The sequence below is a fragment of the Alligator mississippiensis genome, chromosome 1, assembly GCF_030867095.1.
Source record: "Alligator mississippiensis isolate rAllMis1 chromosome 1, rAllMis1, whole genome shotgun sequence".
Taxonomy (NCBI): Eukaryota; Metazoa; Chordata; order Crocodylia; family Alligatoridae; genus Alligator; species Alligator mississippiensis.
Window position 1 is genome coordinate 336,642,138 of NC_081824.1, and position 22,514 is coordinate 336,664,651.

General features: G+C 46.6%; 1 protein-coding gene across 2 annotated transcripts in view; it reads right to left on the reverse strand.

Annotated features, from left to right (window-relative positions):
- The window catches only part of LOC102557808 (granulocyte-macrophage colony-stimulating factor receptor subunit alpha), a 51,381-nt gene extending 50,579 nt beyond the window's left edge, over window positions 1-802 (reverse strand). Inside the window, exon 1 of one of the 2 annotated variants that reach the window (XM_014600487.3) lies at window positions 699-801. In XM_014600487.3, the coding sequence (XP_014455973.1) occupies window positions 699-733 (35 nt within the window). In that variant the 5' untranslated portion in view covers window positions 734-801. Of the gene's footprint in view, window positions 1-698 lie in introns of both variants that reach the window. The other variant, XM_019485434.2, reaches the window with a different exon arrangement.
- Window positions 803-22,514: the final 21,712 nt, after the last annotated feature.

Consider the following 22,514-nt stretch of genomic DNA (forward strand, 5'->3'; position numbering starts at 1 on the left):
AAAGGATCAGTGCCATTATTGAACAACTGCTGCTGGTACCTATAATGTCTGAATGGAATGGTTGTAGTGTGTGTGTCTGTGTCTGTGTGATGATTTGTGTGCGTCTATATGAGTGGTGTGTCCGAACCTCTATATCTAATTCATGTAATCAATATACACGACATTTTGCCTTATCCCCCTTTATAAGGTCTAGCTCTTGATTTGGCAATTGGTAATTTAAAGTAACAACTTCACCCCCCACACCTTTATTTCGAACAGTTTTTCAAGATTTCTCCCCTCCTACCCTTAGTTCTTTCTCCCTTCCTGCTGCTGCAGAGGGAGGGAAGTCACAGATCTCATGTTGGTTTCTCTGCCTCTGAGCTACATGCCACCCTCCTCATCCTCTCCCACCCCATGGCTCCAGCCAATGTCCATGCCCATGCTGGCCAGGCTGTCTAGGGGCAAATCATAGCTGTGCAGGTCTGAGACAGCATTAAGCCTTAACCTGTGACTGCTCTGAATTTGTTCTAACTTTAAGACGGCATAACTTCCCACAGATTTAGAATGGTATTAAGGTAACCTGTAACAGTATACTTCAGCGAGCACAGTTTTTTCAGAGGCTCTAGCAGGGTGGTATAGGATTGCATTTAGGCACTTAAATCTATTTACACCCCTAAAAGAGCACCACTTTACAATGATAGCCACATATTACATCTTACCAAAGGAGTTCCTGTGAAGAGATGCATCGCTTCATGCCTAGTCTGGGTGCTGGCTGACCTTCTGCTGGACCCTAAGTAGAAGCTCTATTCTTTTATCTGTACAATCCAGACAGATAATTTCTCTTTTTCAGTGTTTTATTTCCTCATTTCTTCAGGGTTTCAGTTCCTGGCTTGCATCAGTCATGGGATGCCAGCAGGTTCCCCAGGAAGAGACTTTAAAACATGTATACCCATGCTACACATTGAATACATTACTCAATTAACTGGTTAATTGCACAGTAAATTTAGACCAGCCATGGATGCAAAGTCATTAGTTTTCTGTTTAAAAATCCCACCCAAATTCTCTAATTAAGACCGCCAAAACCCACATTTCTCTGCCATGAAACATATAAGTATCAGTTGAACGCAGTGTTTTATTGACAGACAAGGTTCCTTGGGTGAATCTGATATCTTTTATGAGGCCAACCCAAATAGCTGGAAAATAGTTAAAAGGAAGTTAACAAGATCCCTCCAGCTCCCTGAAAAGGACAAGAAACGTCATTGTTCAGTCCTTCCTTTTACCTCCATGGCCCTCTACAACCTCTCTGGCCTCCCTTCACAACGAGCATTTGTAGTATCCCTCATCTTTAAACCTTGCCCTTTCCTTCAGCTGCCTTTCCAATTATCTCCCTTCTCTGAAATCCCAAACCAAATAATACAGGGGTGTAGGTTGTAGCCTTGTTGGTCTAAGGACATAGGCAGACAAGGTTTCTTGGGTGAATCTGATATCTTTTATTAGACCAACCCAGATAGTTGAAAAATAGTTATTAAGCAAGCTTTCGGGTTCAAAAACCCTTCATCAGGCTAAGGAAGTTTCAGCAGTTGGTGTGTGCTCTTCCTGGATGGAATGAAAATTAAAGAAGCCAGAGGCTGGGCTGGTATGCATACAAGACAGGTAGTCAGTGAAGATGTAGATTGAGAAGTCAATGGGTGAGAGACGGGCTGTGGGGGGTGGGGGAAGAGAGAGAAGGGGGATGAAAGTGGAGAGATACCTGGGGAGTCAGATGGCAGGCAGGTTATAATGTGTCATAAATCCAATGTCTCTATTTAGTCCATGATTTTTAGTGTCCAGGAGGTTGATGAAGTGGAGTTCATAGGCTCGTCTTTGGGAAGTGTTTTGTAAGTTTCATTTGAGGATCAGGACTGAGAGATTGGAGAGAGAGTGGTTTTCTTGTGAGAAATGTGCCCCCACAGGTAATTGGGTATTTCTGCCTTTGATAGATTTCCAGTGTCCCTTCATTCTGGTGCACAGTTGTTGTTTGGTCCTTCCTACATATTTTCCATCAGGGCATTTGGTGCATTGAGATGAGATGAGATGTATCACATTTCTGGAGGTGCAGCTGTAAGATCCTGGGATGCTGATGGCTCTGTTGTGGGGTGTAGTAATTGTGGGGGTGGTGGAGATGTGTTGGCAGGTTTTGCATTTCTTGTCATGGCATGGTCTGGATCCATTTGGTGTGTTCTGGGATTGGGGAAGTTTGCTTCTGGTGATGAGGTTAGCGAGGTTCGGTGCTTGTTTGAAGTCTATGATGGGTGTCTCTGGGAAGATCTCTTTAAGAATAGGATCTCTTTCTAGTATGGATTACAATTGTTTGAGGATTTTCTGTATGGGTTTGAGGGAGGGGTGATATGTCATAACCAGTGGTGCACGATTTGTGAGGGGGTTTCTTCTGTACTGCACGTGGTATCCGGGTGGCTCTTTCAAATGTGCAATTTATCTCTCGTGAGGAGTGTCCTTGTTGGGTGAAAACCTTTTTTAAGATTGGTGAGGTGGCAATCCTGGGTGTTCTCTTCAGTGCAAATTTGGTGGTATCTGAGAGCTTGGCTGTATATTGCAGCTTTTTTGGTGTGTTTAGGGTGATTGCTGGTTCTGTGCAGATACATATGTTGGTCTGTGAGTTTCTTGTATAACGTGGTCTGTAATTTATCGTTCTGGATACTGATCATTGTGTCTAAAAAGGAGATGTTGGTGCTGGAGTATTTAAGAGATAGTTGGATGGAGGGATGGTGATTGTTTAATTTCTGATGGAACTCAATCAGAGATTGTAGGTTTTCAGTCCAAATGATGAAGATTTCATCAATATATCTTAAGTATAGCAAGGTTTTGATGGTGCAGTTCTTGAGGAAGTCTTCTTCCAGGTGGCTCATAAAAAGGTTGGCATACTGTGGGACCATTTTGGTGCCCAAAGCTGTTCCCATCTTCTGAAGGAAGTGTTAGTTATTAAAAGTGAAATTGTTGTGTGTGAGGATGAAGTGTATAAGGTCAGTAATATCTTTGGCTCTGTATTATGAGTTGTAATCTTGTTCCTGTAGATATGTAAAGCAGGCTTGGATGCCATCCTGGTGTGGGATGTTGGTATATAGGCTGGTAATATCCATGGTGGCTAGGAGGGTGTTGCTGGGAAGGTGGTCTATGTTTTTAAGTTTCCGTAGAAAGTCATCTTCAGGCTTTATAATTCTTTTTTTCCTTCTTTAAAAATATTCCATTTAGTCATGTTTTGAAATAAAAATATTTTTTAAAATGAAAAAGTAAAAAGTTACATTTAAAAATGCAAAATATAGTGACTTTCTAATTTTTCCCAGTTTTGGAGCCAGAGGTATTTACCAAATTTGATTTGAATTCATGAATAGCTTTGGTAGAGTGAAAACTATATATTTTAGAAACAAAATTATGTTCCTGAAATATTTTCACCCTATTCTATTGTACAGGTTGCACAACTGAGTAAGGAGTAAGATAACAGAACCAAATTTTTTCTTTAGTTTATATTTAGGCATTTTTTTCTGGGTAAAATTGAGTCACATTCGGTTTGAGTAACTTCCTAGTTTTCCCCAGATCTGAAACTGGCATGTGGTTTATGCAAAAAAAGGTAACAGCTGTTTTTTAATTAATATATATTCTTATTTCTGAAGCCAGTATTACTGCAAAACATTTTTGTGGGGTTATCTGAGTAGAAGACCCCAAGACACCTTCAAATACCGAGTATTCATGTTTTTTTAGTAATGAAGGTAGGTTCTTTACAAGGCAGGCTAGCTATATGAAGGGAAGATCCACAGGCACACCTACCCACCAAAAATAAAAATTAGGAAGGTTAAAATCATTTTTCTTGTTTGTTGCTGTGACCATGTCAGTCCTTCCTCTCCTGGACTGTGCTGAAGTGTTTTTGTAGCTGTGACAGTCCAGGTAATATCTCAGAAGCAGGGCATATTTAACAATACCATTTATTGAGCCTCTTTATGATTGGAAGGGATGTTAGACATTACTTCCAGCCCAAAATGCCTTTCCTCAGGTCTCCAAGACTTGAGCTCTGAAGGAGAGCATTAAATGTGTCTAACACCTTTCACAACTATGTAGTTCATGTAGTAAAAGATATTAAAACAAATCCTGCTTCTCACATACAGCCCTCCTGGAGTCACTTTCCCAGATCTTAATACTGCATTATTAGGATTCAGAATGATGGGGTTGCTGCTTGTATTTCCTTCATGCTAATTGGAAGAAGCAATTAAGTTGCACACAGGGTTGGGCAAAATATGGCCTGTGGGCCAGATCTGGCCTGCTAACAGATTGGATCTGGCCCGCAAGTGGGAGGTCACCAACTCATTGAATCTGGCTCATGGGCAGCTGGTGGCTCCAGCTCTGGCTGCAGCCTCCTCTGCGTGGCACCAGGCAGGTGGGCAGGGCTGTTTCCACCACACCAGGTAGGTGCCCAGCAGCATCAGCTCTTGATGTGGAAGCATCAGCTATGGACCCAGGCAAGGGCTTCTACTGTAGTGGGAGGGCAGCAGTGTCAGCTGTGGATGCCACAAGCATATTCAGGGGTCCCAAGTAGAACCTGCTGGCAGTGTCGACAGCTGATGCTGCCACCCGCCCTCTGTGGCAGAAGTCCCCATCAGATTTCAAAACTTTTTTCTATAGCTCAGTGTCACGGCTTCTAGTGAACTACAGCTCTGACTGGGTTCTGGAGGTACGAAGGGAGGGAGGGAGGGAGGGAGACAAGAGACAAGACTGAAAGAGGAAGCGTGCAGGGGGAGAGGGAGAGAGAGGCAAAGAGAGAGAGAAAAGAGAAGAGAGAAAGATGGATGCGGCTCTTGACAGGCCACCAAAACTCATTAAGTGGCCCTCCAGCCAAAATAATTGCCATACTCCTGCTTTAGTGGAGTAAAGTTAAAACATCAGAAGCCCCTGCCCATACACAGATCAGTATGGTAAGGCCTAACAAGAAACTGAGCCATGAGGCTAGAGGGGTTTCTCTGGGCACTGATTGCAAATGCAGGGGCTCATGCATTGACTGGTTTGTACCTGTTTACCTCAGTTTGTGCAAAAAAATCAGAGTGAAGGCTGGAGAAGAAGTGGCGAGGGCAGAAAGCAGGCTCAGATTTCAAAACTGTCTTCTGTTGCTTGTTCCCACTGGGTTTCATAGTTTCATAGGAGCTAGGGTCAGAAGGGACCTGAACAGATCATCTAGCCTGACCCCCTGCCACAGGCAGGAATGAATGCTGGGTTCACAAGACTCCAGACAGGTGATCATCCAACCTCCTCTTGAATTTGCCCAAGGTAGGGGCAAGGACCACTTCCCTGGGAAGTTGGTTCCAGATTCTGGCCATCCTAGCTGTAAAATATTGCCTGAGGGTGGGGGTGTTTGCCCAGAATATAGGTACCTCCGGGTACAGCTGGAGGGAGTTGGGGGGTGAGGGATGGTCGCTTTATCTCCAGCTACCCACATGCCCCTCTGCCGATCTCTCTGCCAGCATGGTGGGGTGGGATGGGGCTGCCCTGTACTTTCTGAGTAGCACTGATGCCAATGACTGACCACAGATAGCAGGGTGTGAGGGGCCATCCATGGTGCTTCCTGGAAGCAGACATCCCAGGAAAGCTGCTGCTGCCTGCAGGGACACTTGCCCTGCATGGCTGTGGCCAGGATGTCCACCTGGGCCATGTTGTTCCTGGCTCACCAGGGAGCCCCTGATTGCCAGGGGCTCCATCAGTCCTTATTCCATCACCAGTTAATTCAAGGAATTAGTAAATGCATGGCTGCCTTATGTGGGTGGCTGAGTGGTTTCATTTGCCATTAAAAAGGAAATTGTAGATACCTGGTCCCAGGACTGTAAGTTCTAGCCTGCAGGCATCATAACATTTATTTTCGCCACCTCCCTGAAACCAACCTACAGTTTTACTTGGTTTTCCAGTGTTACCAGTTTTACCAGCCCCTTTGTCAGCTGCTTTTGATTTGGCAGTGAGGAGAACAAAGCCATGCAGCCTGGGTTGAGTATCTGCTAATTGCCCACATTGAAAGACATGCATGCCCATCAAACTTATGCAAGTCCCTCTTCTAGCCCTGTACACACAGGAAACATGAAGTGAAGCAAATAGAAACCTTTATTTAAGTAGTTAAACACTTTCTACACTAAGCATAATTTACATAATTTAACAAACCACAAAGCAGCATCCACAAGGTAACAATAAGCAATAAACAATAATCTATAAGTGAACAATCAAGTGAAGCCAATAGAAAACATCGTTTTGGCAACCTTTGAGTTATATGGTCAATGGGCTAGCTATACTGACAGGACTAACCTATTATTCATGAATTGGGCACCCTTAACACCAGGGATACTGGTTTTCTCTGATAAAAAAATCCCCAATTTTCAGGTTAAAAAAAGTAACCCCAAATTCACATTTTCCCATGATCAAAATGAAACACCACTATATATACATCTGTGTTTTAGAGGCATTTCATTTTAATCACAGAGAAATGTGGATTTGGGGTTACATTTTAACCCAAAAATTGGGGATTTTTTCTATCAGAGAAAACCAGTATCCCTGCTTAACACTCATTCAGATTAACAGAACACTTTTTGTCAAGTATCTGTAAAACCTGAAAGCGGTATAAGAGGAACAATTACACCACAGCCAACCAAAAAGGGATGTTTTAGATGTGAAGGAAAATTTTTTGGCAAGCCTTGAGTTGCGTGGGCTTTGGGCGCTCATACACGGGATGCTAAATAAAGTTGTGAATTTTGTTATGCCTGTCTGCCTGCTGTGGTTGTGGGAAATCTGTGGGTCCATCCCAACACACCCTGTTTCCAACAACACACACCTCCCCATCAGACAATGGCTTGGCACAACTTAATTGTGGTGGTTATTTGGGCCACTCCCTCCAGACTGTTCCAATGCCTATCCAGATTCCATGGTTCCAATACAGGGGATTGCGAATGATCCTTCTGGTGTAGCCACATCCCATACCTCCCGATGTATGACCCACTCCCATTGACAACTGCCTTCCACTCCCAGAGTCAAGAGTCTACTTTTTGTCCAGAATCCACCTCCAGGTCCAATGGCTGTGAAGTGGCAGAGACCCTTTTCACATCCTTCCCAGGTAAATGTCCAATAACGTCTGAACTGCCAAATAGACTTCAGAGTGATGGATAGGCTGCTGTTGTCTAAATCCTCTGGCCAGAGTCCTTTCTTGATGTCTTTTACTGCACCAATCAGCTGAGCATTGAGTGCTTGCTGTGTGCTGTCATGTGCTTCATCCCAGGTTAGGTCTTGAAACTCCGTATGTGCAACCTGCGATAAACCTCTCAAAGCATAGGTTATGCTTACCCCCACGTGGGAGGTCCATTGGATAGCATCAATTAATACTCGGCTTTGCATTCTTCCCCCCCCAGTCTATTTATGTGATGCCATGCTCTAAGTGGTTCAGCTGATCAGCGTTATTGGCTCCCTTATACGAGTTCCAAACTCCCATTGTGGAGTTTAACCCATCCCAGATAGTACTGGCTGCATCTCTTTTCCTTTTGACAGGGTCTGTTTGAAACAAGTCAGGCATGACCCATTTGAGGAGCTGTTCTTGTGCATGACTCCCTTTGATGCAATTGCAAAAATAACCCTTTAAAACCACTCATCAGGGGCGAGCGTAATTCACACTCGAACTGTGGATGCATTAAGCAGCACTGCTCACTCTTTGCTGCCTTCCCACTAGGGTAAATTGTGCTCCCAGCTTAGATGTCCACTGGGGTGGGGAATAGAAGATAATGGGATTAATAGTGAACATGCAACACCACCAGGAAAGGTCATGGTGTTATCACAAAGCCAATGAGACCTGCATTGCGTTTCCCGATGGTTGGTGCTTTCAAACTCCGTGTGGCAGCTATTAATACCTGACTTGCTATCTGGCACCACTTGACACAGTCCTGGACTTACCATTACTCATTTTTCCCCTGCTGTCCAGCTGATATTCTACCGTTGGGTTGGGGACCTCCATTCTGATGTGATATCAGTGATATTGGCTTATCAGGTGATTTGTATTCCCAGCACACGGTGCCTTTTGTTCATACAGGTATGTGACGCACCCTCCCCCCCCCTCCCCCAAATTCATTTTGAGGCAGAAGTACGATGGGCCTTTCCGCAATCATTTCCTTTATGCTTTCTTTTGCTACTGGAGCGGGGGCGGTGGATGTTCCTGGTTTAGGACCTGGTTGGGAGGGATTCTCGGGTGCCAGACAGAGAACTCCAGAGCACCCTGTGGCATCCCAGTAGGTTGCATACCTAGCATAGGGAATGAATCTCTAATACCACCCGATTCCACCATCTCCACTACAGGTACCTCCTTGCCACCAAGGGATATTTTGCCTTACCCACCAATGCCAATTTGCAACTTGCTCAACAGTTACATAATGCCCCTTTGGATCTTTATATGTAGGTCCCACTGGGGATTTATAATCCTACAGTTTACATCCAGTTGTTCCACAATGGTAATGGGGGGGGGGTGCGAGACGGGGGGTATGGATCTGGGATGTACAGTGAGCTCTGGGTTTTTAGGGTGAGAGGGAACTTCCGTATTATACTGTGGATGATTGGAGCTATCAGTCACTGGGGAATATTTTGGATAATAGGCAAACCCAACATACTCTTCAACTAGGGGTAGGATGCTCTGGCTGATGATCCACCAAAGGCTCAGGTATGCTGCTGTCTTGCTGCACTGCATCTTGGGACTGATTGTTAGGATCTTGTAAAACACAATTGTCTTTTCCTTTGGACTGATTAGGTGAGTGATTAACCTTTTCTATTTGTGACCAGTGTGCCCACCAAAAGCTTTTATGTGGGCCTCCTAGTTAGAGCAAGCTGGGGCCTAACTTGGCCACCACGATGTAGGGCCCTCCCCATTGTGCCTTAGGAAAGGTGGGAGACCCTGGTGCCCAATACATTACCTGATCTGCAACTTCCACTTCTTGCTCTATAGGGTGTTTAGGGCTGTATCACCGCTTCATGTATTTTTGCACTTGTTGCTGCGCTAGTGCTGTATCTTGGTGACTTTTGTTTACCTCATCAATGAACATTTCTATCCATTGGTCAGTGACTTCCCATACAATTATGTCCTTGGGAATAAGGCTGAGTAGATTTCCCCAACGGGGCATTTCTCAGCCCATCATTAACTTGAAAGGGGAATATTTAGTGCTGGCAGCAGGATATGCCCGAATCCTCATTGGGATGAAGGGAAGTATTTCATTCCAATTTTTTCCCCATGATGGACACTCCATTTTGCAACTCCTGCTTAATGGTTTGATTCATATGATCTACTTGCCTTGCAGCCTGAGGGTGATAGGGAATGTGCCATTTCTATTTAATGCCTAAAATTTCACTTATCTGTTTAGTGGGAGTGGCCGTGAATGTTGGACCCTGGTCACTGTCTCTTACGTTGGGGATGCCCCATTGGGTGAACACCTGGTACACTAACACTTTGACTGTTGTCTTAGAAGTTCGTTATGAGTGGGGAAGGCTTCCACCCATTTTGTGAAAGAATCCGCTATTAAGAGGACAAAATGGTGTTTCTTTGCACTGGTGGGCAAGGGTCCTACATAGTTGTAATTCTTTCCCATGGCCTGATTAAATCCTGATGCATTAGCTGGCCCTTGTTGGGGAGCCGATTTGGTTGGTGCTGTGCACACTTTAGACACCGTTGGGCTCATGTGATGGTATCGTGTCTGAAGTTGGGCCACCATCCCAGAGATCAAACTGTGTGGGTGATTTCCTCACACACTGGGGTGTCCCCCAATTTGGGACCCATATGCCCATTTCAGCAGCATTTCACATGATGGCTGAGGGATGTAGGGAATTATTGGTAACTCTTTGGTGAGCCATATTCCTCGTACTTGGTGTATTTCCTCGGGGCGGGGGGGAAATCACCCATCCAATCACACTGAGCATCCCATTGCTCAATTGCGTTAACCTGACTGATTATAGCAGCTCTAACTTGATCCCATAGTGGCCATACCTTAATGGCAGATGACGCTGCTCTATCCATCTACTTCATTGTTCTGTGTAGCCCCCCCCATTCAGTTTTACGATGGCTTTTGACTTTGACCCTTTTAAGTTGTTTTCCCTGTGCCACCTGGAAGATGTGCTCCCAAATGGCTTGATGCTTAATTGGAGATCCTTGAGCATCTTTAAATTCATTGGCGACCAACCATCCTAGCATCCGTGTTGCTCCTTTATGCACATATTCACTGTCCGTGACTATGACATGAGACAAACAAGGATTGTTAGACATGTTTTGAAGTGAAATTAGAAGACTTACAGCTTCAGCCTCTTGGCTGGTGGCCCCAGGAAGTAGCCGAGCCTCTGTTTCTTGGGGTCCCATGTGGTGACGTAGGCATCCCTTGCTAGCTGCAGCTAGCTCCACACCTGCCTCTGGGCATGCCGCCCGCCTGTCTCACCTGCCACACCTTGTTGGTAAGTTTTTAACTAAGGTGGGAGGCTGCGCGTTGTTGCACCCTTATATTTGGGGGTGTCTGCAGCTCCTTACCACCCCTACACCATGGTCAAAGCCTCACAGATGGCATCTCAGGCAGTAAGTTGGACCCTCACCTTTGTCCATTAGCTGTGGCCCCCAACCATGGGGACGTTTGGCTTCCGTAAGCCCTAGCCCCATCTCAGGCCCAGTCAGGACCCTGAACTCCCTCGCTTATTGTGGGTGTCCCTTGCGATGGGCCCCTGGCCCTTTTGACCCTTAGGTCCTGGCCCTAGCATTGACCAGTCAAGTCCTTCAGTGGGGTCTTTGCCTCCTGCCTGCATTTTCTGGAGTGAGGTTCCCCATTCCCAACTTGGGTGCTCTGGGGAGCATGCCTGGCCCTGTGGGGTCTCTCCCCAACTGGCTCAGGTGGTTCCCAAAGCTTACCTGGCCTCTACTCCTCCCATGGTGTAATTTCCCTCGCACACACCACAAATGGTGTTCCAGGATCTCACAGGGACTTTCACTCGCCCCCCTGGAGCAGTAGGTCATTGTGCTTGGTGGCTGGTGTTGCTTTCTACCCTCCAGAATGTGAGGGCTGGGGTTAAGGTGCCCCTGCTCACCTTTCACCAGGGTGATAACTGGCCTGGCATTTCCTGAGGGCTCCCACATCACTGAGACCCCTACCAGGTCACCCACTCCCAGCAAAGTGCAGTTTTAGGTCATGCCCAGGACCAAGGAGCCTCCTAGCCATCCCCTACACCTCCTTTCTTACCTCCTGGATGATACCAGCAGCCCTGCAACCAGGTGATGTTACTACCTCCCCTACCAGTAGGGAATTGATCTGGTTATAAAAGCAGCCAGGGATCCAAAATGGCTGCCACAATCAGGCACCTGCTGGCAGCTTGGCTCAGGCCCTTAAAGTGGCAGGCACCCACAGTGCTCTGCCTCATCCCATTACAGCACACACTGCTTGAGCTTCATCTCATGTTCCTGCAAAACTTCCATCAATAAGCCACAATATTTCTCCTGATTGTACTTTCTGTGAAGATACACTGTGAATGAATACTGGCCAAGTGGCTTTTCCTGGATAACATGCATGTAACTTTTCAGGGGTTATTCAGCCAAGATATTAATTTCTGCTGAAGGGAGAGGTTGAAACTGAATTCTTGGGTTATCCAATGCCATCAAAAAATGACCAGTCTGTGGAGTTGTTAGCCCTCCATTTAACAACTCTCCATTTCCATTTCAAAGCAGATGACAGGGATCATGTGGTGTTCGAATACACACTGCTTCTCCACCTATTAAATACTTGAATTTTTGTAAAGCCCAATACATGTTTAGCAATGCCTTTTTGCAAGTTCCATATTTCTGCTCTGTGTGGCTAAGCCTCCAGGAAGCAAATGTTAAAGGAACATTAGCTTCATTCATTTCCATTTGTTGAGTGGCCACTGCCATTAGATGCCAATCAGTGGCTTGGCACCAGATTTCCACATCTAAGTTGGGAATCCTAGCACTAAGAGTAGGAACTCTCTTTAGCCAGTCCTTTAGCTTTATGAATGCAGCTTGGCACTCGGGGGACCATTCCCATTTTGTTTGCCGCACAGCCTGGTGGACTTGCTCCATGATTTCACTGCAATCAGGAATAAACTCTTGGCTAAATCCTACAAGACTGATAAAGGACTGTAGCAACTTTAGGTTAGTAGGTGGCAGCATTTGACAAATTAAGGAAAGCCGATCAGTGAAAATTTGTTTTCCCTGGTAAGTGATCATGAGCCCCAAATACTGCACTTCTTGCCTTATTATCTGGGATATTTTCTTTGAGGCCAGCATTCTGTAGCAATTGCAGAATTGCTTCAGTACAGTGGCGACATTGTTCCTGTGTAACTCCCCAGATGAGGATATCATCTACATATTGCAGGCAATGCTCCAATGCAGGCAACAGCACCTTATTCGATGCTTGATGGAACAATGTGGGTGCATTGTGGTACCCCTGCAGTAGCCATGTCCAGACAAACTGTAATCCCTGCCAGGCAAATGCTGTTTTCCACTGATCATCTGGATGAACAGGAAGACTCCAAAAGCCATTACTAATGTCCAGAACAGGAAACCATTGTGCCTGGTTATTTAGCTGACTAAGAATTTCAGGAAACATAGCCACTACTGGTGCCATGGGGGTAGAAACAGAATTTGATTTCCTATAATTGATGGTGAGTCACCACATACCATTTGGTTTTCTTAGTGGTCATACAGGAGAATTGGCAGGAGAAACTTGGGGTTGGATAATTTTACAATCTCACAAGGTTTGAATAACTATGGAGATGCTTTGAACTGCTTCCCTTAGAATGGGATATTGAAGTGATTTAGGGGGGTTCCTCCTGGAATCCAAACTGGGGCCTGGTTATTTAGCAAACCTGCATCCAAACTGTCAGTAGCCCATACATCTCCTCAAGTCTCCGAACCCGTGGGAAAGACTGTGGGCTTAAGCGCTTTAATGAAATGGCAGGCTAATTCCATGGGTTGCTGTGTATCCCCCTTAACCCATAGAAGCTGATTGGCTAAATGTACACAGCAATGTTGCAAGAGTGGCATTTCAATAATACTAAGGGATGGGTGACAGGTCCAGGCCAATCGGAACTTTTGCATTTGGTGATGCAGGTTGTCCACTGACACTAGATGTGTTACATTCCAATTTTGACTGGAACCCCCCATGGCTCCTGAGAATGAAACTAAGGATTTTTCTTCCCCCTCCATAGGGGAGATAGTTTTGCTGACATTTAGCATGGATCTGGTATCTAATAGAAAAATTTCATTAGGCACCCCTCCTTCTACCCAGCCTTGGATCCAGGGTCTCCCGTCCTGATTGAATTGGAATGGGAGACATTGATGGGACCATAGGAGGTGTGGTTTCAGTCCCAAAGGGGCACAGGTGGATTTTCAGGCTCTGCAGTAAGGGTGAGAAACTGAGGTACTGGGCAAGGGGTGCCACATGCCACATTTGAAACATGTCACCCTATTGGGAAAATTTATCACAGGGCACCCTCCCTGGGAGCATTCCCAATCCCCTGGTCTGCACAGTCGGGGACCCTTGCCATTGTTACCACTTCCATTGCTCTCTCCACGACTAGGATTTTCAGCATGTGGCTTGGCGGGGGAACCAACAATCTTAGCTGATAAATCTTCTACCATGCATTCTAATCAGCGGAGCTGTGACTTGGACTCCATAGCCCCTTGATTCTGCTGGGGTTGGGCAATTTGTTGTAATCACCACCAAGCTTCAGCCCGCTTAAGCCTGTGGTGCAACTGGGTGATGCGTAATGTTCCCTCCTGCATTTCTAGCATAGTGATTAGCTGTGGGGGGGCCAGCTGTATCCACATGTCAAATAGACAGTGGGCCCTTTTGGGCTCTGCCCTGGGTGGCAATGCCCATTGCCCAGCTAGAGGATCCTCCCATACTCAGGCCCAAGCCTGCACTCATTCAATTATATCTCAGGGGTGTTCTTTTGGAAGTGGATGCATTTGACTCGCACCCACAGTATAAATTCCAAAGAGTTTTCAGGCAATATCTGTCATTTGGACCTGCCACTGTCCAGTTCCTAGAATGGCAGGACTGACTCTTTTTGTAAGCCCGGGTAAAATTTCAGCCAAATCAGAGCTTGAGAACAGAGCAAGACTTTTTTCAGCCTTTACGAGCCAATGGGTCCAAGCATTCCATTCCAAGAGCATAGGGCCCAATTGAACTTTTAATGCCTCTTGCTCCATGGGACTAGGAGAAAGGATTCTAACGTGTTGCATCTGAGTAGTCCCTTCAGGCATGGCTACACCTGATCCTCACATCAGCCTCTTGTCGGCTGGGATGGGACCTGCACCTGCGGGAGGGTTCAGGTGTACAACTCGCTCAACAGTGTGCACTTCTGCTGGGCAGTCAGGGAGATTGGGAGGGATGGGTAGGGGGCAGAAGATGGATAAAAGGGCAGGGAGGATGGTGTTACCGTGGGTGGCAGCTTGCCTTTTGGAACAGCAACTCTCTGGGAATCAGCTGCATTTCCCAAAGCCTGCCGTTCCACTTGCATCTTATCAATAAGAGACCTGAGAGATTTGATCTCATGCTTTGCACTTCATAAATCATCTGAGTCTCTTTTCTTTATCTCAACAGCCAGCACTGAAGCATGATTGAATAATTGCAGCTGGGATACAACCTCTTTAAGTTGACAAATAAGAGCATCCTTTTCTTGAAAAAGCCTTTCCTGTTCTTGACATCAAGCCATAAGGCCTGAACACCCCAAGACAATGCTTGGAGGGCAGCTGCTTTCCAGAAGGTCTGCTTCCATACTTTTTCACTTAAAATTCCCTCAGCCCAATCCTGGGCCACACTTCAAGCTGGGCTAGATGGATTCTCCTGGGGCCCCTGCAGTGGTGGAGCCCCATTCCATTTAACCCAACTCTCAATAAAATCACGGAGGTCACCCTGACCCCACACACACAGAGGAAAAGCTTCTGAACCCACTGCCATGCTACTGGGGAAAGGTAAAAAATGGGGTATGATAGCTGAGATGGCCCAAGAGAACCTAGTTCACGCTGAGGTGGCCCAGGCCCAAGAGAACCCAATACACCTGCTAGGCCTTACCTTGGTAGGATTGGGATGATCAGTCCCCTCCAAATGTGTGTCAAATCCTGCCAACTACACCAAGATGTTAGACCCCGACTCCATGCGGTGCCCAGTGACTAGGGAGACAATGATCCAATTGCTCATGGATCCTGTTACTCATTAGCCAGAGAAAGCAGGGAGCAAACACCAGCACACATTGCTTGCAACAGCTTTTTTCAGAATGGAGACAGCTTCGGTTGAACTGTCTCACAGACACCCAGTATATGAACATGGGGAGCAGCCACAAACAATAGTTTTTTCCACATTTATATACTCTAGTTCAGGTCCATCAACATTCACACCACCTTTGTCCCTCCTCCTGTTCCGCCTATTTCTCCTCCCATCGAGCTCACCTCTGTTTACAGTTTACTTCCTCAGCATAGAATTGTCTATGCATTTCCTTCATTTACTTGCCTTTCTGCTAAGAGCATGTGCATGAGTCCATGAACCCAGGTACTCTTGGTCAACCACTGGTTCTTTCCAGTTTTCTGCTTACTTCAGCAGCCTCCCCAAGGTCTGGTCTCTATGTTATCTCCTAGCGATAGTTGTTGGTTCACATCCTGTTTTCTGTTGCACAATGATTTATTCATCCTGCATACTATAGAGCATACTATTCCTTTGTTAAAAACTACTTGCCTCAGCATCTGCAAGTTTATTTTAATACATTATTCTGCCTTGTGGTCAGCAGTTTTGCTGAGAGACAGATTAAAGCCTTGTTCCAGCTACAGATCCAATGCTCCCCAAAAATCCAAATCATTGTCACCCTAGCACTTATTTCTTGTCGTTATCTTATAAATACTCTTAAGTACAGGGAAAGGGGAAGGACTTAGATAAACCCAATGGGTGGGTACATATTTCTTTCAATGTGGGCAATTAGCAGATACTCAAGCCAGGCTGTCTGGCTTTGTTCTCCTCACTGCCAGATCAATAGAGGGACTTGCAGAGGGGTGGGTAAAACTGGTAAACCTGGTAAATCCCCATCCTTCCCTGACTATACTGGGGTACTATTGGGGCTGTGGGGGGGCTGTGGGTGGGGAATGATAGAGAGGTGTGGTGGGCCACTTTAAGGGGTCCAAGCAGCCTGTGGAGCAGCCGACAGGTGTGGTTAGGTCTAGTTAGGCAGTCACATGACCACAAGGGGGCCACTGGATTGGAGGAGAGCTGGGTAGCCTCAGTATAAGCCCAAGCTTTAGGAGCAGAGCCAGAAGTTATATCTAAGGAGCCAGAGGAGCAACATTGCAAAGCCTGAGGAGAGCAGCTCTCAGAGCACCTGAAGGTCAAGGTAGGAATTATGGGGATAGAGGAGGTCCCTGGTTCTGGGACATGACCTGAAATGACAACCTGCAGGGGTTGGATCGTGTGGTGGGGCTGTCTGTGGCAGGGCAGTCTCCAGGAAATGCCACACCTATGCCTCACCAGTGAAAGGTGAGGATGGGGGGCTGGAAAGCCTCAGTCCCTGCTGCCTTGTGGGTACCCTGTAAGGGGGAAAGGCTAGGGGAGCACACCCCATCAGAAAAGCACAGGGCCTAGGTCCACAGAGTAGGGTTTGAGGCAGGGTCCAGGCCCATTGATTGGAGACTGAGACAGGACCAAGGTCCACCTAGCAGGGCCTGAGGCCTAAGGGGAATAAGGCCCAGGAGTCCAGTGAGGGGCAGAGCAGTGGCCCCAGTGAGGGGCAAAATAATGGCCCAGAGAGGGGCTAGAGGCCAAGTTTCACCTGGTGTGGAACAGAAGTCTGGAGGCTATGTAGAGAAGGTTCTTTGGGGACCAGTGCATAAGCTGTCCAGAATAGTGGCCTCAGTGAGGGGGCAGAGAGTCCAAGGTATGTCTGAGGACACCTGAGACCAAATGTGGGCTGGAGGTGGAGTGTGGCCCAGCTAAAGGGCTGGGGGATTCAGAAGTGGTTTTGGATGCCATCGGCAAGGCATGGGACATGGTGTAAGGGGAGGTTTGGAGCCATATATTAAGCCTTGGGCATTGGAGCAATTAAATGGGCAGCTTCCTGCATTTTCCATCTATTTTGATACATCAAGGCATGGCAGGTGAGACAAGGCGGACTGCCCTATAGAGGTAAGCAGGCCGATGTCATGACTGGCCTTGAGATGGCCCCCTGTCACAAGAGGCCCCCATGACAAGTGCCTGACACCTAGCCTTGCACAATGAATCTGCAGTCCTAGGACTAGGCAGCCACCATTTGATTTGATTGGCAAATGAAAACCGCTCCCAGGTGCCCATGTAAGGCAGCCAAATGGTATTAATTCCTTGCATTAACCAAGGGTGGATTATAGGCTGACCTGACCCCCAGCAATTAAGGCCCCTCTTGGGGAGCCGGAGGCAGAATGGCCCAGGCAGGCCATGGGTGGGTAGTGAGAGCCCCTCCAACAGGTGCCTGACACCTGACCATTCCTGACATCCCTAGCCCATCCCCCTGCCCCACGCTGCCCATGGGGACAGGTAGCCAGCTGCAGGAGCCTGCTGAAGGCAGAACACTGAAGGCAGCTCCTGGGGGAAAATGTCAGGATGAACCTGCAGTTCTGGACCAGGTGGCCACCATTTGTTTTGAACAGCAAATGAAACCACTCTCAGGTGCCCAAGTAATCCAGTCATGTGGTTATTAATCCCTTGCATTAACCAGGGGTGGATTATGGGCTGATGGGGCCCCAGCAATCACAGCCCCCCTTGGGGAGCCAGGGGCAGCAGGGCCCAGGTGGGTTGTGGGTGAGGAATGAGAAGCCCCCCTAATAGGTGCCCAACACCTGGCCATGCCCAACACCCCTGAAACACCCACCACACAAAGCAAAATAAGAATAGACAAGTTCTTAGAGTTCTTTATTTAATAAAATTCTAATAACAGGTCAGCAGAAGATTGATTTATGTTGGGCTGTGCAGCTACACCTGGTATCTGAAAACTTCTACACACAAATACCTGCAAATTGAAGCAAGATCTGTTCGACAAAGGAGCGCATTACATGTCATTCAGTGAATTGCCATGTGCATGTGACAGATTAATGGCTGTATCGTTGCAATTTGTGTTGTTGTGAACTAAAACACATCAGGATGTGGTTTAGTTTGCAAGGTAACAAACTAATTTAAATTGCAAAAAAACCCCATATGTGTAAAGTGTGATGCAATTAAAGCACAAAAATGGACAACTTTTGTCATGTGTACAAGCGCCCAGGGTGGGATAAGCTTTTGTGAGCAACAGCTGGCTTTCACTGTGGGTGGTGTCACACATCCAACTTAAAACTTACTGAGGGCAATTAAAATACAAGCAGATGCATGTTCAAGCAGTGTAGCATGTGTTATGTGCCCTTGTGGCATTGCAAAGTTGTTACCTTTTAGTTATGGGTAATCTGCTGACAAAGGGTGGGCAATTATTTGGGCCTGCAGGCCACATAAGCAGTTCTGGGGAGCTGCCATGGGCTGTTCAGCACCCTGACCTACCCCACCACAATAGCCCAGAGCCCATGCACCCTGCAGCTCCTTCCTGCCAACACCAACAGTGCACAGCCCTGGCCCCAACCCTGGCCCAACCGGTGCCCACTTTGGACTCACCCTCACCACAACAACCAGAACCTGCATGCACAACCCTGCCCCTGGTCTGCCTCGCTCCTGTTCTGGACCACCTGCCCATGTTGAACAGTGGCTGCGGCCGGACAGAAGCTGCTGCTCAGCATAGGGGAAAAATGGTTCCTCCCCCTCACCACTGCCAGGCCCTTCTTGCTGCAGCTGCCTGGAGCCCATACCTTGGCTGCCCTGTGGCTCCTCTCCACTGCTGTCACTGCTGCCTCTGGGCCATCCAGTGGGGCAGTGGTGGCAGTGCAGAGGAGCCACAGGGCAGCCCAGGCATGGGCTCCAGGCAGCTGCAGTAAGAAGCAACCAACAGTGGCAAAGGGGAGGGGCTGCATTTCCCCCATGCTAAGCAGCAGCTTCTACCTGGTTGCTATTGCTACTACCCCTGCTCAGCATGGGCGGGTGAGTCTGGAGCAGAGGCAGGGTGGGACAGAGTTGGGGCTGTGTAACAGGTTTCAGCTGGTCCAGAGCTGGTCTGCTGGGCCAAGTCTAAAGTGGGTGCAGGGCAGGCCAGAGTTGGGGCTGTGTACATGGATCCCTGCCAATACCATGGGGCTGAGGCCAGTGGTGGCGGCAGCCAGAAAGAGCCACCACCGCCTGGTCTACTTAGAAAGGCAGTCCAGCTATGTGCTCAGGGGGCAGCAGGACACACCATGGGCCAGATGGTGGCTGGGCCAGGTGGGATGGAAGGACCTGCTGTGGGCCAGAAAAGTTCCTTCATGGGGCAGATCTGGCCTGTGGGCCCTATTTTGCCTACTCCTGTGCTAACACTTACAAACTTTAATAGGTCACTGTATTCCAGTGATTTGTAATTGTTGCAAGTGAATGTGTGACAAGACCCCTAGAACAGGTTGGCAAACCAGGCCAAGATCTGTGTTGCTACAGCCATGGGGCCAGCAACATTTCTACCTCTTTCCCCCAGGCAACTGGTTTGATACTGCCTTGGGTAAGCATGCATGGGGTGCAGTGACTCTAGAGTCAACCTACCTTTAGATACAACTGAGAGGTGGCAGTTGAACTGAGTTTTTGAAATGTATTTCAGGTGATCTTCCTGGATGTTTCCAGAGAAGCAAGGGCATGCAGTTTGTGACACCACAGACTGTACATGGGGAATGTTAAAACCTGCCCCATGCTACAAATTTATGGAGGGGGGCCAAAAGTTGCTACCAGGAAATCCTAGTAGAAAAAAAATCTCCGGGAAAAAGAACGAAATGGCACATGCAACAGGTGTGTGCACTGGAAGACATGAAGGTCAAAGTGTGGTACTATTCAAAGGAGGTGCTCAGGCTGCTGGCCAGAGATCTCCATTCCTTCAGTTATTTTCCAGCTCCTCCAGCACACTGGGAGGCAGGAAGAACTGGGCAAAGTCAATTTGCCCAGAGCAGGACAATTTATCCCTCAACAAAGCGTGCGTACAGGGGCATGTGATGCAGTAAAAAGTAGTGGTGCAAATTTGTGCTGCTACTATTTTTGCCCCTGCATCTGTATGCCCCTGCACATCTGGATGCTGCCCCTGTGTCCTGCTGAGCTAGTGGCAAAGAAAAGAAATTGTACTCTTTTTTCCTTCTTCACAAGATGAAAAAAAGGGGCAAAAGATTTCTCTGCTGCTTCTTACACAGATCTTAGTTTTCCTGGAATTTGTTATAATTAATGGTAGTAGGCAGGGACTCCAGGCAGGGTGCCTAAGCTGTTGGATTCTGCAGGTGGGTTTTGCTCCCACAGGCATTCCTCAGGCAGTCCTCCTAAATAAAACACAACCTTTAAGCAGCAAACAAGCAACCAAATACACAAACAAAACCCAACCCTTCAGCCCTGTCCTGGGCACAAGGAGGGGAGCCTGTTGGTCCTGGTCCTAGGCCAGAAGCCTGGCCCCTCTGTGCAGCAAGCTGTCCTGTTAACAGTTCACTTCCTCCTCCCTTGCTTACTCTTCTGGGAGTTTTATAAAGCCTTGAGTTGGACACTCCCTGCCCATTCAAGTGTCCTGCAGTTGGGCTCTCTCAATAGGGCTGACTGTTCCTTCTTGAAGGTATAGACACCCTGTTACACTCACATAGCTGCTGAGCTGAGCTAATCAGAACTAATGTATTATGCTTTGCATGTTGTTGCCAGCCCATGAATGGAAGGCTCAAAATCTGTCTTTACCGCTGAAAAAAAATCAGTGGATTTGGAAAAGTATTTGCAATTCTATTTAAGAAACAAGCTTTTACAATTGTGGGGGAAGAGTTATTAAAAGCAACTTCAATAGATCTTGCATCTTTTTCATCCTTGCTATAAATTTCAGTGTGTTACTTGTTTTTTTAAGTATCACGTTTAGCAGTTTGTTATTCTGTGGGAACACAGTATGGAAACTATAGGAGATAAATGAGACTTTACAAAGTTTTCATATTATGGTTCAAAAAACCTTTTTTTCTAATATATCTATTAAATTAAAGTTAAAAACCTTAAAGGAAGGCTCTTATAGGAAAAGAGATATAACTTAGGGGCACCTATACATATTACAGACCTCTGCTCCGACACATGCTAGTTATCAACAGCGTACCCTCTAAGCTGTGTGGCATGCGTGGTCACACAGGTGCGCTCATGCCACGCTGCCGGGTGCGCTTGCGTGGCCATGCATACCACACAGCTTAGAGGGAATGCTGGCTAGCAAGCATCAGAGCAGACTCAATTAATCCAGCAGCCTCCACATCACGTGTATTCAGTGTCCCCCTGTTTCAAAATGGTGGCAGGGATGCTTTAAGTAAAGCTCATCAAACAAGCTTTAGTTAAATTGCCCCATAGCTATTTTGAAGCACTCCCCCCACCTCCACTCCAAAACATATGTATAGATGCCCAAGATGTCCAGACATTCACACTAAAAATGAGTAAAAAGAGTGGAAAACAAACCCCAGCATTATTTTTATAATGGAACATATAAGAGGTAGGCTAAAGGCCATAAGAGAGATAGGATTTATATTTTGAACCATATGAAATACCTGAAAAGGTATAAAAAACAAAATATTCTTTAAAATTAAGATATTAGGCAATTTTTAAAGCTAGCCTTTAAACGTATATAAATACCATCTTTCTCCCTTTCATTTATTTTTTTTAATTTTAATTGTGAACATTCCAACTGTACCTATTGAGCCACTTTCTTTTATATGAACCATGTATGTGCTAACCCAGTTTTGATTGCACAAAGGGAGTGCAGATGTATGTAGTACAACTGGACCCTAGATATCTCAAGCTAGGCCAGTGATTCTCAACCATAGTGTGATGGCCCCCTAGGGTGTCCTGAGATCCTTCTAGGTGTGCTGCAAGGTGCCACGCAATGTAAGCACTTTTAGGTGTGCAAACCTAATTCACAAGATAAACAGAGATTTAAAGTAGGAATTCACAGTCTTAAAAACATGCTGACCTCTTTTGTGTTCTGTCTGAATTTTTTGCAACAAAAATGAGTGACAGCTAAGAGTGGCTATTTTCTGAGGGGTGCCTTGAATCTCAAAAAAGTTGAAGACCATTGACCTAGGCACTCAAGCTGCAGGTAGTCGACAATTTTAGCTGCTCCGCTTTCATTTCTTTCAATTTCTCATCTGTAAAAGAAATGAGATTACTCTATGCCTGCTTCTCAAGAGCTTTTGTGCAGATGAGTTCATTAATGCTTGGAAGGCACAGAGCTATAAGAACATGTGGAATAATGAGGCTTAAATAAAATACTGAATAGCTACCCATTCAGTGAGCAGCATCCAGACTAGGAGTGGAAAAAGGCACACATGGAAGGCAAGTTAAAGGTAAATTGGCAACTTTCATTCTGGCATTCCCCGTCTCTAGAGTTATTCAAAGAAAGGC